General features: G+C 37.1%; 1 protein-coding gene across 3 annotated transcripts in view; it reads left to right on the top strand.

The window, feature by feature from the left end:
- The window catches only part of LOC136034577 (glutamate receptor-interacting protein 2-like), a 353116-nt gene that overhangs the window by 52184 nt on the left and 285411 nt on the right, over positions 1-15521 (top strand). The window contains exon 1 of one of the 3 annotated variants that reach the window (XM_065715825.1): positions 13031-13179. The exons of 1 other annotated variant lie outside the window; for it this stretch is intronic. In XM_065715825.1, the coding sequence (XP_065571897.1) occupies positions 13140-13179 (40 nt within the window). In that variant the 5' untranslated portion in view covers positions 13031-13139. Of the gene's footprint in view, positions 1-13030; positions 13180-15521 lie in introns of those variants that run through there. One more of the 3 variants, XM_065715828.1, reaches the window with a different exon arrangement.

The raw sequence follows: 15521 nt of genomic DNA, 5'->3' as shown, positions 1-15521 counted from the left end.
AAATAATTTAAGGTTTCTGTCGCAATCATGTTAAGAATTGTTCAGATTTTTTGATATTTTTTTTGTCAAACAATGCCCAACGGATAAGTTAATAAGTTTAACTTTTTCGAATACTTTCAAATTTAAATGTGGAAAATATGCTACTATATAATGTTACACAATTTGTTTGCAATACTTTGACTTTTCCTGTATCTTTGTTTAGACAGCGCTATTGCACTGCCTATGTTTTTTGTTTTGGTTTTATGTCAGCTACTGGTACCAATGCTATTTATTAGCGTAAATCGGCGATCCTACAAACAAATTAATGTAGCAAAAAGCCTAAATAGTACTTCAATAAATCACGTATATTAAAAGTTTAGCACAACAAATTAAATCTTAGAGTCAAACTCCATTCAAAATTACGAGTAAAAGAATAGCGCAATATCCGAGGCTACTACAATGGAACATGGTTCAGTTATGAGATGAATCCTGTACTGGGTGTGGGGGTTGGGAAAAGTGGATAGGGGGTTATATACTGCAGCGTTTGTGATGAATCTTGCTGAAAAAAAAACGAGTGTATGCGACATCTTCCTACCCAAAAGCTATTTAGGGCATACCACTGTCGTCTGCAGCAGCTCATTGCTGACAATTTTAGTAAAAAGCCAAGCACCAGCACTTTTGTTTATGACTGTTTAAAGCGTGTTTATTGTTTATAATTTATTGCGTAATGTTTTTAAATTCACAAGTAGCGTTTTTTTAAATAATTACTTTTCTTCGCTACCGTTTGAATAGGACCTACTTCAATAGCACTCCCTCTTGTCCCCCCTCCCGCCAATAAAAATAATGTAGCTACGTCATTATTCACTGTAGTTGTGTAGTAATAAATCTCGAAGTCTAAGTCAAAGCATTTACTGAAGCTAAGTTAAATATGGCTAAATGAGGCTCTACGAATGATGAGCTCTCAGAAACTATATAAGTCAACTAGTGCCAAACGAAAAGTAATTCACCTTTGAATGGACTAGAAAGAGGTCAAGAGGAAAGCTTTAAATAAAGCAAGGACTCAATGACGAAGAGTAAATATTGAATCACTAAATAGATTGAGGTGGAGAAGGAGTGTATGCTGCTGCGTTGTCCTGAGCAGCTTGGTACTGCAATGAGTTGCTAGTAGCAGTAGTAGGTCTAGTAGAGGAAGAATAAGCGTAATCTTTTAATAGAAAAGTTAAGTAGTATTTGCTTCTGATTGTTTGAAAAAACGAATCAGCACTAATTTAAGCTAAATAACTGAAATGAAATTACTGGAAAGATGTAGGGCCTGGGGCGAGGATTTAGTTTCGATAGTTATATTATTGAAGACACAAAGAAAGTTATCTTTCAAAATCTAGGGGGGAGCAAGTCTTTTCGATTTTATTAGTGAAAAACGAAAAAAGATGTTTTTTTTCTAAATATACACACCATCCCAAATCAGGGTTACTCACCTTAAGTAAACCAGTGCGATCGGACTACTTAGCCGACGTGAAACCACTGTTTACTCTTAGAAACAACATTAAATTGTTGAAATTTATGAAGTGATTGCATCTAATGTATTATATTATTATTTGAATAGAACACAAATTGCATCTTCTTATGAATAATCTTTCAAAATGAAAACTTGGCCAAATTTTCAATGAATTATGACTGCTTTTTATGCCACTTGGTATTAACCAAGTGATATATAGCAATCGCAAATTCTGTCGGTCTGTCTGTCGGTCCCGGTTTCGCTACTTAAGGCACTTCCAGGTAAGCTAGGACGATGAAATTTGGCAGGCATATCAGGGACCGGATCAGATTAAATTAGAAATAGTCGTATTCCTGATTTGACCATCTGGGGGGAGTGGGGGGGCCGTTAATTTGAAAAAAAAAGAAAAATTGAAGTATTTTTAACTTACGAACGGTTGATCAGATCTTAATGAAATTTGATGTTTGGAAGGATATCGTGTCTCAGAGCTGTTATTTCAAATCCCGACAGGTTCTGGTGACAATGGGAGGGGGGGTAATTGGGAGGGGGAACCTAAAATCTTGGAAAACACTTAGAGTGGAGGGATCGGGATGAAACGTGGTGGGAAAAATAAGCACAAGTCCTAGATATATGATTGACATCACCCGAACGGATCCGCTCTCTTTGGGGTAGTTGGAGGAGGAGGGGGGGGGGTTAATTCTGAAAAATTAGAAAAAATGAGGCATTTTTAACTTACGAACGGGTGATCGGATCTCAATGAAATTTGATATTTAGAAGGATATCGTGTCTCAAAGCTCTTATTTTAAATCCCGACTGGATCTGGTAACATTGGGGGGAGTTTGGGATGGGGGAACCTAAATTCATGGAAAACGCATAGATTGGAGGGATCGGGATGAAATTTGGTGGGAAAAATTAAGCAGAAGTCTTAGATACATGATTTACATCATTGAAACGGATCCACTCTATTGGGGGGAGGGTTAATTCTGAAAAATTAGAAATATTGACGTATTTTTATCTTACGAAGGAGTGATCGGATGTTCATGAAATTGAAGAAGGACCTCGTAAGAAGGACCTTGAGGTCGAGAAGGGCCTCGTAACTCAGATCTCTTATTTTAAATCTCAACCGGATCCAGCGTCATTGGGGGGGGGGGGAGGACCGGAAATCTTAGAAAATACTTAAAGCGGAGAGACCAGGATGAAACTGGATGGGAAGAATAAAAACCTGTCTAAGATACATGACTGACATAACCGGACCGAATTTGCTCTCTTTGGTGGAGTTGGGGGGGGGGGGTGGTAATTTTGAAAATTGAGGTATTTGTAACTTACCAAAGGGTGACCAGATCTTAATGAAATTTGATATTTAGAAGGATCTTGTGCTTTAGAGCTCTAATTTTAAATTCCGACCAGATCCTGTGACATTGGGGGGAGTTGGAGGGGGAAACCGGAATTATTGGAAAACGTGAAAATTGGGGTATTTTTATGTTACGAATAGGTAATCGGATCTTAATGAAATTTGATATTTAGAAGGAGTTCATGTCTCAGAGCTCTTATTTCAAATCCCGACCAGATCTTTTGACATTGGGGGGAGTTGGAGGGGGAACTCTTGGAAAACACTTGGAGTGGAGGAATCGGGATAAAGCTTGATGGACTGAATAAGCAAATGTCCTTGACGCGTGATTGACGTAACCGTACTGGATTCGCTCTCTTTGGGGGAGTTTGGGGGAGGGGTTCAGTGATTGGGCGAGTTTGGTGCTTCTGGACGTGCTAGGACGATGAAAATTGGTAGGCGTGTCAGAGAGCTGCACAAATTGACTTGATAAAGTCGTTTTCCTAGATTCGACCATCTGGGGGGCTAAAGGGAGAGGAAAAATTAGAAAAAATGAGGTATTTATAACTTGCGATCGGATCTTAATGAATTTTGATATTTAGAAGGGCATCGTGAATCAGAGCTCTTATTTTAAATCCTGACCGGCATTAAGCCTCTAAACAAACATAAAATTTAAAACAAACAGAAATTATTACGCATATGAGAAGTTTACCTCCTCGTAATACCGGCCTTTGTGTTTCAGGGGTAATTCTTAAGGAATTGGGATAAAATTTAAGCTTTAATGAAAAGAGCGAGGTTATGACGAGGGGATGAACCCCCTCATATACGCAATAAAAGCATACGAATATAGAAGTCCGTCACATAAGTATATTGGTCAGTTGCGTATATTTTTTACTAATGAAAACGTTCGTAAAAAATTGAAAGTTCTAGTTGCCTTTTTAAGTAATCAAAAAATTGGAGGGTAACTAGGCCTCCTTCCTCGCTCTTTTTTCTCAAAATCTTCCGATTAAAACTATGAGAAAGCCATTTAGCCCGAAAAAATTTGATATGCAAATTTCGTTTTAATTATTTATGTGCGGAGAGCCAAGATCAAAACATGCATTAATTCAAAAACGTCCAGAAATTAAATAAAAAAACAAGTTTTTTTTTTAAAATGAAAGTAAGGACCCACATTAAAACTTAAAACGAACAGAAATTACTTCGTATATGAAAGGGGCTTTTCCTCCTCAACGCTCCGCTTTTTACGCTAAAGTGTTTTACGTCTTAAAATGTAGAGTTAAGGGAAAGAGTCAAACTTTAACGTAAAGAGCGGGGCGTTGTGGAGGAAAAGCCTCTTTCAAATACGGAGTAATTTCTGTTCGTTTTAAGTTTTAATGTCGCTCCTTACTTTCATTTAAAAAAAACTTGTTTTTTTTGTTTAATTCTTAAACAGAGAGACACATTTGAAGGAAACCCTATCAAATATAAAATACTTCCTTGTTTCTATTCTTTTCTTCCCGACAATTGGCCGTAACAGCTAATATTTTAGTAGTTAGAAGGAAACACTCCAGAAGACAACATTATAAAATTCTGAAAACTATTTTTAAGATTTCTAAAATAAGGTCTTGGATCATTCCAAAAAAACTTTTCAATTTACTTTACCGGCCCCCTCTTCCCAACGTGCAAATAAACAGCCTGAACTAGACCTACGTTGCCTGGGCAACGTGAAGTGTTGCGGCAACCTTTGTTCGGCTTTGCCGATTAAAGTGTTGCGAGAGCAACACTTTGGTTTTGTTTCTTCGCTATCGGTTAAATGCTGAAGTTGTCAAAACTATCAAAGCTTTCAAAACGGCATATTCAAAGAAGAACACAATCAGTAATCACATGATCAAATTCTTCAGCGTTGAAAAAACAACAGCAAAAGAATATCGGAAAAAGGGACTAAATTGAGTTTGCAGCCAGTTGAATTTTATCCTTTTCAATCGTAGACATCGTGACGGATGGAAACTTGGAACATTATCTTATATAATCTAGTTGGTATTATAAAGCTATCCGTAACTTTTCAGGATCAAATACCATAGATGTGCACCAATTTGCACAAATTTGTAGCCCCTCATGAACCTCCTCTAGCAACCCATTCTTGCTTACAAGTCCCTCTTCCGTGAGAGACAAAGAATAACACAATCAGTAATCAGATGATCAAAGGCTATTCCTCAGGGTTGAAAAAAAAAATATTGGAAGAAGGGACTAAATTGACTTTGCAGCCAGTTGAACTTTATCCTTTGCACACCATAGGCTCTGGCTCGAGGACAAGCAAAAACCATCCTTTTCGGCCCCAGGCAAGAGTCGTACGGAGCTTTCCAAAATATAATGTCATATTCATCAATCCGGCCCGAGGTCCACACTAACAGCCGATTATTACTTACTAGGCCCCTAAATGTCACTTTGCAGCCGGTTGAACTTTATCCTTTTCAATCGTAGACATCGTGACGGATGGAAACTTGGAACATTATCTTATGTAATCTAGTTGGTATTATAAAGCTATCTGTAACTTTTCAGGATCAAAATACCATCAGGGACCCATAAATTTCCTGTAGTGACTCGCCATCCAGGATCGCTTATTATTGGATGGCGAGTCATTACAGGAAATTTATGGGTCCCTGATTCCATAGATGTGTACCAATTTGCACAAATTTGTAGCCCCTCGTGAGCCTCCTCTAGCAACCGATTCTTACTTACAAGTCCCTCTCCCGGGATATACATCCAAGTTCACCGGAAACAAATAATGGGTACACCAACTAGCAAAAGTTCCAAACCCCTTGTCGCTGAAGTCATTGTAGCCTAACAGCCGATTATTGCTTACAACTCCCCTACATGTCTTACAATCGGGAACCAAGTTGTTCTTACCATCAATTACACCAGAAACAGATAATAGGTACACCAATCAGCAAAAGTTGCAAACCCCCTCATTGCCAAAGATGATTATAAGCTAATAATCGACTGTTGCTTGGAAGTCCCCTACATATCTCACAATTGGTATCGGCCTATTTTTGGTTCAAGTGTGTACCTTACCACTGAAGTTGTCAACCCCTTGAAACTTTCAAACTGGTGTATGTCATAAAGGAATTTTGTAACAAAAAATGGATGACATATACTTTGATCAGCTCATCAAGGTCTATCGATTGTCATTGAAAAAAAAATTCTATCTGTCTTAGTTCAAAAGTTGACTTTTTTGCCGGAGGCCAACTTTCTAAGACCACCACTTAGAAAGGAGCAAAGGATAAGCTCTAATTTCTTTAGCAATGAGAGAACTTTTAAAGTTTAAGAGGTATATCGGATACCATTTCTCTATTGCAATCCCAAGTAGAAAAAAAAGAATGGTAAAGTCAGCTGAAATCACGAACAGGAATGGCTAGAAACAATAGATGGCAGCACTTTCGGACCCGTGGGAAAATCGCACTTTTTTTGTTTCTGTAAATTTTTCTATTATCACTCAAAAGAAGATATATTGGCTGTGGGGCCGGGGAACTACCGCATATATTTAACACTTATAGATTTTAGTCCATCTTCAATTTGAAACTGGTGCCTGCCTGCTTGCCTGCTAGAACGGAGCTTTCCACTCGAAAGCAGAAACATGGTTTGATGAAACAAAAGCTTGGCTGCACAACTTCAGATACTCCTCTCTGACATAGGCTATATAACTCCACTTCACTTCGCACACCATAGGCTCTGGCTCGAGGACAAGCAAAAACCATCCTTTTTGGCCCCAGGCAAGAGTTCTACGGAGCTTTCCAAAATGTAATGTCATATTCATCAATCCGGCCTGAGGTCCACACTTTCCGTAAAAAACCGCACAGGTTAGACCCTTACCAGTTTCCAGGAATAAGCTGAGATCGGCGGCATAGGAAAAAAAAACAAAAAAAAACGGGACAAAACCAAAGTGTTGCTCTCGCAACACAATTAATCATACTCAATCAATTTTACATAGGCGATTTCTTATCTTCAAATTATTTAACGCCAAACAAGCAAGGGCAATGGCAACAATCGAAGAAAATTTAATAATGTTATTTGGGCTACATATTTGCACATTAGGAGGGAGGGGGTAAAGTGATGGGCCTTCTAGGAATGCTAGTTTTTTTAGAATTTTCTAAAGTGGTTTTCAAAATTCTGTAGTTTTTCCTTCTAGAGGTGCCAACCACTAAATCTGTTTCCCATAAAATAACAAGAAGAGTCCCGCAAAATATTTTGGAAGCATATATAGTATCGCTTCAAGGGGGCGGTAGAGTAAACTCATACACTATTAGGAATGATATACGTAAGTATTCACGCTTGTTTTAATGGAGCTGCCATGATTGTTCAGGCTTTTACTCGTAACAATTACAAAGCTCACCACTCCGTAGCTAGACAAGTAGCAAAATTCACATACATCTATGGGGACCTGTCTACCGCCTCTTCGGTTTGTTATTCGGTTCAAAACTCAATTCTTCTGCATGACTTACCCATCCCAAGAAGGCACTTCTCTCCTAAACTTTCAAAAGCTCCTTATTTTCGAGATACTAAATTTTACACCGTTCAATATATGTTCTCTAGTTTGGCCTTTTTCGCTGCTTAGTCTACCAATGAACCACTAATGGTGGATCCAGGGGAAGACAACCCCCATACTCAGGGATGAATCTAGAGCAAAATCTCGGGGGAGGCTCAATGTGACAAGGGTGCCAATGAGCAAGATCTTGAGGGGCCCAGGTGCCAATAATTGACCAAATTGACAAACTTATTCCAAAAAAAGGAGTAAAAAAGAAGAAAAAACAGGATAAGAGGGCGCCAAAAAATTCTTGGAGATGGCCGTGGTCCCCCGGCCCCTTGAATCCACCAGTGCCCCCACTTGTCTAGGCTGCATTTCAACCACACAACCTACATCTATACGGATTTATCGAGCAATAAAAGTTATTCCAGATAACACTCTGGATCTGGCAATGCCCACTCTCATTAGTAAATGAAGCATTGCCTCTCCCCTGGATTTCGAAATTTTTGTGGGATTTTCCGTTGCATTGTTTTCTTTGGCATTTTTGGCATTTTCATAGAAGTGTTTTCTTTTGCGTTTTCATTGAAAAAAAAAAAAAACAAAAACAAAAAAACGGCAAAATTATAGCAAACAGTATTACTGGCTTTCGTATAAAGTGAATATACCACTCGATGCCTTTTTTTATGCTCTTTACAAATAGAATAATCGCTTCTACCGGAAATTCAGATTTAAGCACTTTTTGACCTTTTAAAAATAACCTAAATATGGGGTATAAAAAAGGCTTAAAACATTGGTCTCAAACTTTATAACATTGAATTCAATCTTACTGTTTCATTATAAATTTGTTTTTTAATGTTATATTATCCACAAGCGCTGATTTTCCACGATTAAATTGGATAAATAAATTTTATCAATGTTATGGCGTTTTCTTCTTCCTTGTCCACCGAAATTTCAATTAAAGCATGCGTTTTCGGTCGTTTTTTTTTACAAAATAATAGGATATTTGAAATTTAAAATCTGTAATAGTTTAGAAACAAATTTGGGCTATATATTTCACATCAAGGGGTGGGGGTAAAGCATAGTATATATTAGATATGTAAACTAACCATTGCTGTATTTAATACAGTTAAATTTATAGCAAACAGTATACCTGGCGTTCATAATAGCCGGCTTTCATATTTTTGACCAAAAACGCATACTTTTATTTAAAATTCGATGTCAAGGAAGAAGAAAACGTCATAACATTAGAAAAATTAATTTATCCAAATTAATATTGGAAAATCAGTGCTTGTGGATTATATGATATTAAAAAAAAATGATTTATAATGAAACAGTAAGTTTGAGATCAATGTTATAAGGTATTTAAGGTTTGAGACCAATTTTCTTAACCTTTTTTATACCCCATATTTAGGTCATTTTTAAGAGGTCAAAAAGTGCTTAAATATGAATTTCCGATAGAAGCGATTACTAAATTTGTAAAAAGCATAAAAAAAGGCATCGAGTGGTATATTCACTTTATACGAAAGCCAGTAAAAGTGTTTGCTATAAATTTACCAAAAAGGTAAAAAAAAAAAAAAACATTGTCAACCTAGACTTTAAATTTTTTTTGTCCCTCTCCTATATTTCTCTAAATTAACACCGTGCAGAAATAAATACAAGCCTTTGACATACCATAAAAGAAAATATTTGACCAATAAACGTCATAAGTTTCATCTACTATCCTTGAATGTATGACATTATTTTCGTCCATATCTTCAACACAATACAACCATCCAAACAAAACCTTAACGACGCCAAAACCAAACCAAAACTGACCGAATAATACAAACAACCAATTACACTTCATTCATTTCATTTCACATTTGACGTCACGGACAAGCAAGTGAAGCACTAAAGGAGTTTATTTCTGAGATGATCGCGAGGATAGCAGAGGCGCTTTCTTCTCATTCACGATTAGCACAGCTTCATAGTGTGGCTAAAGTAGCTTCCTGGTATAATTCGTTATAATATTTTCACATATGTTACAATACGACGAGTTTGATTTTAGAATTACTTCCGAAAAATAGTTATTGCCATCAAAGGAAGTTGTATTGACAACGGGAGCGTGATTAAGTAGGCCAAGCAACAGTAGCCTATAGCTCCATGGTTGAGATGATCTGACATGAAAAGCGTGTATATATTTGTTATTGTTCCGAAAGGTCGCGAGATCCAAAGGGAACTTGACCATTTTTTTCCCCATTTTAACTGCTGGCCATCCAAACCGTTTGACAGGATGCGGATGGCTAACCTCGGAGAAGGGAGGGGGTTCCTAATATTGCAGGCATGTTGCTGCACGTTAAGGTAATTTCTTTTAAATTTATACTTCGTTTTTCTTCTTTCTTTTAAGTTACAATACTTTTATGCTTTATAACTGATATATGAGAGGAAGGAGGAGGGTTGTCTCTCTTTTAAAGGTGTGCTGCTAAATGTTCTTGCTGAGAGTAATTTCTGCTAAATGTTGCTTCGTTTTTCTTCTTGCTTTCAAGTTATATTACTTTTATGATTTATAACTGAGCAAATAAACTAGAATGCTCAGCGAGAAACGGCTGTCTAGTTCTAAGATGCTCATTCTTTTTCTTTCTTTGTTTTGCAATTGTTGACCCCCATAAAATCAAAAAAAAACTGTCATACGTCAAGATTGAACATGCCCACAATTAAAGAGTAGAAATATGTAGCCAATCGGACAGGGACACATCCAGGGGTGGGTGTTACCGACTTTTAACCGATTTTCGCTTTTCTTCTCCCTGTAAAATTTACGCGAAAGTTCCCCGTGCTGTAGGTAATCGAATTAGAAGGCTACTGTATTTCAGTTCTTATTACTTTGTTCTGTAAATTTTCCGTTTTGCTCTAACCGACATAGGAGCAACAACTTTCATATAATTTTTTTTTTATCAACGCTACAGGTAATGAGATCCCTGCCCGACCCAAAGTTCAGACGAGACTAATTATTCATAAATATAAAATTCGGAATAAATTAGAGGACTGAATGTAGAATGTCACAAGAAACAACATATGCATACTTGCGGGACTGTATCCAGAAGTTTTGTTCGGGGGAGAGAGGTGGGTGGGGGAGAATGTTAAAAGAACTTTCTGGGGGAGGGGGTAATGTTTTATCCCTATTTTAAGTCCAATTTATGAGTTATAGAAGTATTTTTTAGTTGTTTAGGAGAAACAGTTTTTCCCCTGTACTTTACGACCAACTTAAGAGTCTAAGAAATGCCTTAGGGGAGGAGGAGGAATAGGTTCAAAACACCCACCCCTGAATGTGTCCCTGTTCGATTGGCTACATATTTCTACTCTTTAATTGTGGGCATGTTCAATCTTGACGCATGACAGTTTTTTTTTTATTTTATGGGGGTCAACAATTGCAAAACAAAGAATGAGCATCTTAGAACTAGACAGCCGTTTCTGGCTGAGCATTCTATTTTATTTGCTCAGTTATAAATCATAAAAGTAATATAACTTGAAAGCAAGAAGAAAAACGAAGCAACATTTTAACAGAAATTACTCTCAGCAAGAATGATATTGCTCAGCAAGCAAGAATGTTATTGTTCCGAAAGGTCTCGCGACCTTTCGGAACAATAACAAATATATACACGCTTTTCATGTCAGATCATCTCAACCATGGAGCTATAGGCTACTGTTGCTTGGCCTACTTAATCACGCTCCCGTTGTCAATACAACTTCCTTTGATGGAAATTAAATAAAAAAACAAGTTTTTTGAAATGAAAGTAAGGAGCCACATTAAAACTTAAAACGAACAGAAATTACTCCGTATATGAAAGGGGCTTTTCCTCCTCGACACCCCGCTCCTTACGCTAAAGTTTTTATTGTTTTAAAAAGTAGAGTTGCGAGAAAGAATCAAACTTTAGCACAAGGAGCGGGGTGTCGAGGAGGAAAAGCCCCTTTCATATACGGAGTAATTTCTGTTCGTTTTAAGTTTTAATGTCGCTCCTTACTTTCATTTCAAAAAACTTGTTTTTTTATTTAATTTCTGAAAGTTGAATTAATGCATGTCTGATTTTGGCTCTCCGTACATAAATTATTAAAATGAAATTTGCATATTAATTCTTTTTTTGGCTAAATGGCTTTCTCTTAGTTTTGATCAGACGATTTTGAGAAATAAGGGGTGGGGAAGGAGGCCTAGTTGCCTTCCAATTTTTTGGTTACTTAAAAAGGCAACGAGATCTTTTAATTTTTAACGAACGTTTTTATTAGTAAAAAATATACGTAACTTAAGAATTAACTTACGTAACAAACTTTTATATTCTTATATTTTTGATTTTATATATGAGGGGATTGGTCTCCTCGTTAATACCTCGCTCTTCACACTAAATCTTGTTTTGTCCCAATTCTTTAAGAATGACCCCTGAATCAGAAAGGTCGTAGAATAAATAGTTGAAATTACTTAAAAAATTTTTATCATAAAGAGCGAAGTATTTATCTCCTCCTAAATACCTCGCTCTTTATGCTAAAGTATTTTTAGAACCTCTCATATGCGTAATAATCACTGTTCGTTTTAAGTTTTAATGTTTCTCCTTACTTTCAATTGAAAAAAAAAACTTTTTCATGTTTATATTTTCATTGTTTTTTTTTGTTTTTTTAATAGTAATGCTAGAAAATCCTGCGCACTTTTCATTGAATTTCTCTTCCCCCATGAAATATTCCTCCAAGAAAAGATACTCCCATATAGCCCCCTCCCCTGAACCCCACACCCAAACCAAAAAAATCCCCCTGATAACGTCGGTACATTTCCAAGTAACCATTACTGTATGTAAACATTAGTCAAAGTTTGTAACTTCCAGCCCCTCCCCCAGGGACTGTGGGGAGTAAGTCATCCCCAAAGACATAGTTATTATGGTTTTCGAGTATGCGGAACAAAATGGCTATCTCAAAATTTTGATCCGTTGACTTTGGGAAAAAAATGAGCGTGGGAGGGGGCCTAGGTGCCCTCCAATTTTTTTGGTCACTTAAAAAGGGCACTAGAACTTTTCATTTTCGTTAGAAAGAGCCCTCTTGCAACACTCTAGGACCACTTGGTCGATACGATGACCCCTGGGAAAAAAACAACAAACAAATAAACACGCACCCGTGATTTGTCTTCGGGCAAAAAATACGAAATTCCACATTTTTGTAGATTGGACCTTGAAATTTTTTCTATAGGGTTCTCTGATACGCTGAATGCGATGGTTTGATTTTCGTTAAGATCCTATGACTTTTAGGGGGTGTTACCCCCTATTTTCCAAAATACGGCAAATTTTCTCAGGCTCGTAACTTTTGATGACAAAGACTAAATTTGATGGAACTTATATATTTAAAATCATCATAAAAATCCGATTCTTTTGATATATCTTTTAGCATCGAAATTCCGTTTTTTAGGGTTTCGTTTACTATTGAGCCGGGTCGCTCCTTACTACAGTTCGTTACCACGAACTGTTTGATTATCTATTTTTCAGAAGTAATTCTGAAATCGAAATCGTGGTATTGTAACATATGTGAAAATCTTATAACGAATTATATCAGGAAGCTACTTTAGCTACACTGTGAAGCTCTGCTAATCGTGAATGAGAAAAAAGCGCCTCTGCTATCCTCGCAATCATCTCAGAAATAAACTCCTTGAGTGTTTGACTTGCTTGTCAGTGACATCAAATGTGAAATGAAATGAATGAAGTGTAATTGGTTGTTTGTATTATTCGGTCAGTTTTGGTTTGGTTTTGGCGTTGTTAAGGTGTTGTTAGGATGGTTGTATTGTGTTGAATATATGGACGAAAATAATGCCATACATTCAAGGATAGTAGATGAAACTTATGACGTTATTGGTCAAATATTTTCTTTATGGTATGTCAAAGGCTTATATTTATTTCTGCACGGTGTTAATCTAGAAAAATATAGGAGAGGGAAAAACAGAACTTTTAAAGTCTAGGTTGACAATGTTTTTTTTTTTTTTTTTTTTCAATTAAAAACGCAAAAGAAAACACTTCTATAAAAATGCCAAAAAAGCCAAAGAAAAAAAATGCAACGGAAGATCCCCCCAAAATTTCGAAATCTAGGGGAGAGGCAATGCATCATTTACTAATGAGAGTGGGTATTAGCAGATCCAGAGTGTTATCTAGAATAACTTTTTTTGCTCAATAACTCCGTATAGATGTAGATTGTGTGGCTAAAATGCAGCCTAGACAAGTGGGGGTAGTGGCGGATCCAAGGGGCCGGGGGGACCACGGGCCATCTCCAAGAATTTTTTTGCGCCCTCTTATCCTGTTTTTTCTTTTTTTTACTCCTTTTTTTAAATAAGTTTGTCAATTTGGTCAATTATTGGCACCTGGGCCCCTTAAGATTTTGCTCATTGGCACACTTGTCACATTGGGCCTCCCGAAGATTTTGCACTAGATCCACCCTTGAGTATGGGGGTTGACTTCCCCTGGATCCACCACTAGTGGTTTATGGGTAGACCAAGCAGCGAAAAAGGCCAAGCTAGAGAATATGTATTGACCACGGTGTAAAATTTAATATCTCGAAAATAAGGAGCTTTTGAAAGTTTAGGAGAGAAGTGCCTTCTTGGGATGGGTAAGTCATGTGGAAGAATTGAGTTTTGGACCGAATAACAAACCGAAGAAGCGGTAGATAGGTCCACATAGATGTATGCGAATTTTGCTAATTGTCTAGCTACGGAGTGATGAGATTTGTAATTGTTACGAGTAAAAGCCTGAACAATCATCGCAGCTCCATTAAAGCAAGGGTGGATACTTACGTATATCATTCCTAATAATGTATGAGTTTACTCTACCACCCCCTTGAAGCGATGCTATATATGCTTCCAATATATTTTGCGGGACTCTTCTTGTTATTTTATGGGAAACAGATTTAGTGGTTGGCACCTCCAGAAGGAAAAACTACAAAATTTTGAAAACCACTTTAGAAAATTCTAAAAAAACTAGCATTCCTAGAAGGCCCATCACTTTACCCCCTCCCCCCTAATGTGCAAATATGTAGCCCAAATAACATTATTAAATTTTCTTCGATTGTTGCCATTGCCCTTGCTTGTTTGGCGTTAAATAAATTTGAAGGTAAGAAATCGCCTATGGAAAATTGATTGAGTATGAAAAATTCAGGCTGTCTATTTGCACGTTGGGAAGAGGGGGCCGGTAAAGTAAATTGATACGTTTTATTTTTGGAATGATCTAAGACCTTATTTTAGAAATCTTTAAAATGGTTTTCAGAATTTTATGTTTTCTTCTGGGTTGTTTCCTTCCAACTACTAAAATAGTAGCTGTTACGGCCAATTGTCGGGAAAAAAAAGAATAGAAATAAGGAAGTATTTGTATTTGATAGGGTTTCCTTCAAATGTGTCCCTCTGTTTAACAAATACTATGAACCTTCTTATATCTATGTCGACTTTGGGAATAGAAATAATGATCATACTGATGGTGTCCATTTAGTTCGTCAAATGAGAGAAAGGTCTAAACAGTTGCTTTGAGCTTCTGTCAGCACCCCTTAATCGTATGGGTCTTAAAAAACTTTTAAATCTGGATTTTATTTCTAATATTCAAGTTGGATTGTCCTCTATTCGTTGATTTGATTGTATATTAATCAAAAAACGAGATTAAGTGGCCAGGAATCTCATTTGCTATATTCCCTTTTCAAATGTTAATGATTGCATTAGTAATGTCCGAGTGCATATGGTAGGGTTTCTCCTAATCGCTGTCTATTTTACCGTAGGGTACTAGGATACCTCTAGGCTGCTTCTTGCGTTCTTTCCGTTTTTATGGCACTTGGTATTAACCAAGTGACATATAGCAATCGCAAATTCTGTCGGTCTGTCTGTCTGTCGGTCACGGTTTTGCTACTTTAGGCACTTCCAGGTAAACTAGGACGATGAAATTTGGCAGGCTTATCAGGGACCGGATCAGATTAAATTATAAATAGTCATTTTCCCGATTTGACGATCTGGAGGGGAGTGGGGGCCGGTTAATTCGGAAAAATTAGAAAAAATGAAGTATTTTTTAACTTACGAACGGTTGATCAGATCTTAATGATTTGATATTTGGAAGGATATCGTGTCTCAGAGCTGTTATTTTAAATCCCGACACGATCTGGTGACATTGGGGGGTGGGAGCTGGGAGGGGGAAACCTAAAATCTTGGAAAACACTTAGAGTTGGGGGATCGGGATGAAACTTGGTGG

The sequence above is a fragment of the Artemia franciscana genome, chromosome 13 (genome assembly GCF_032884065.1).
Source record: "Artemia franciscana chromosome 13, ASM3288406v1, whole genome shotgun sequence".
NCBI classification, from domain to species: domain Eukaryota; kingdom Metazoa; phylum Arthropoda; class Branchiopoda; order Anostraca; family Artemiidae; genus Artemia; species Artemia franciscana.
The sequence above is the reverse complement of the archived record's forward strand: the minus strand, read 5'-3'. Positions and strand labels throughout refer to the sequence as shown.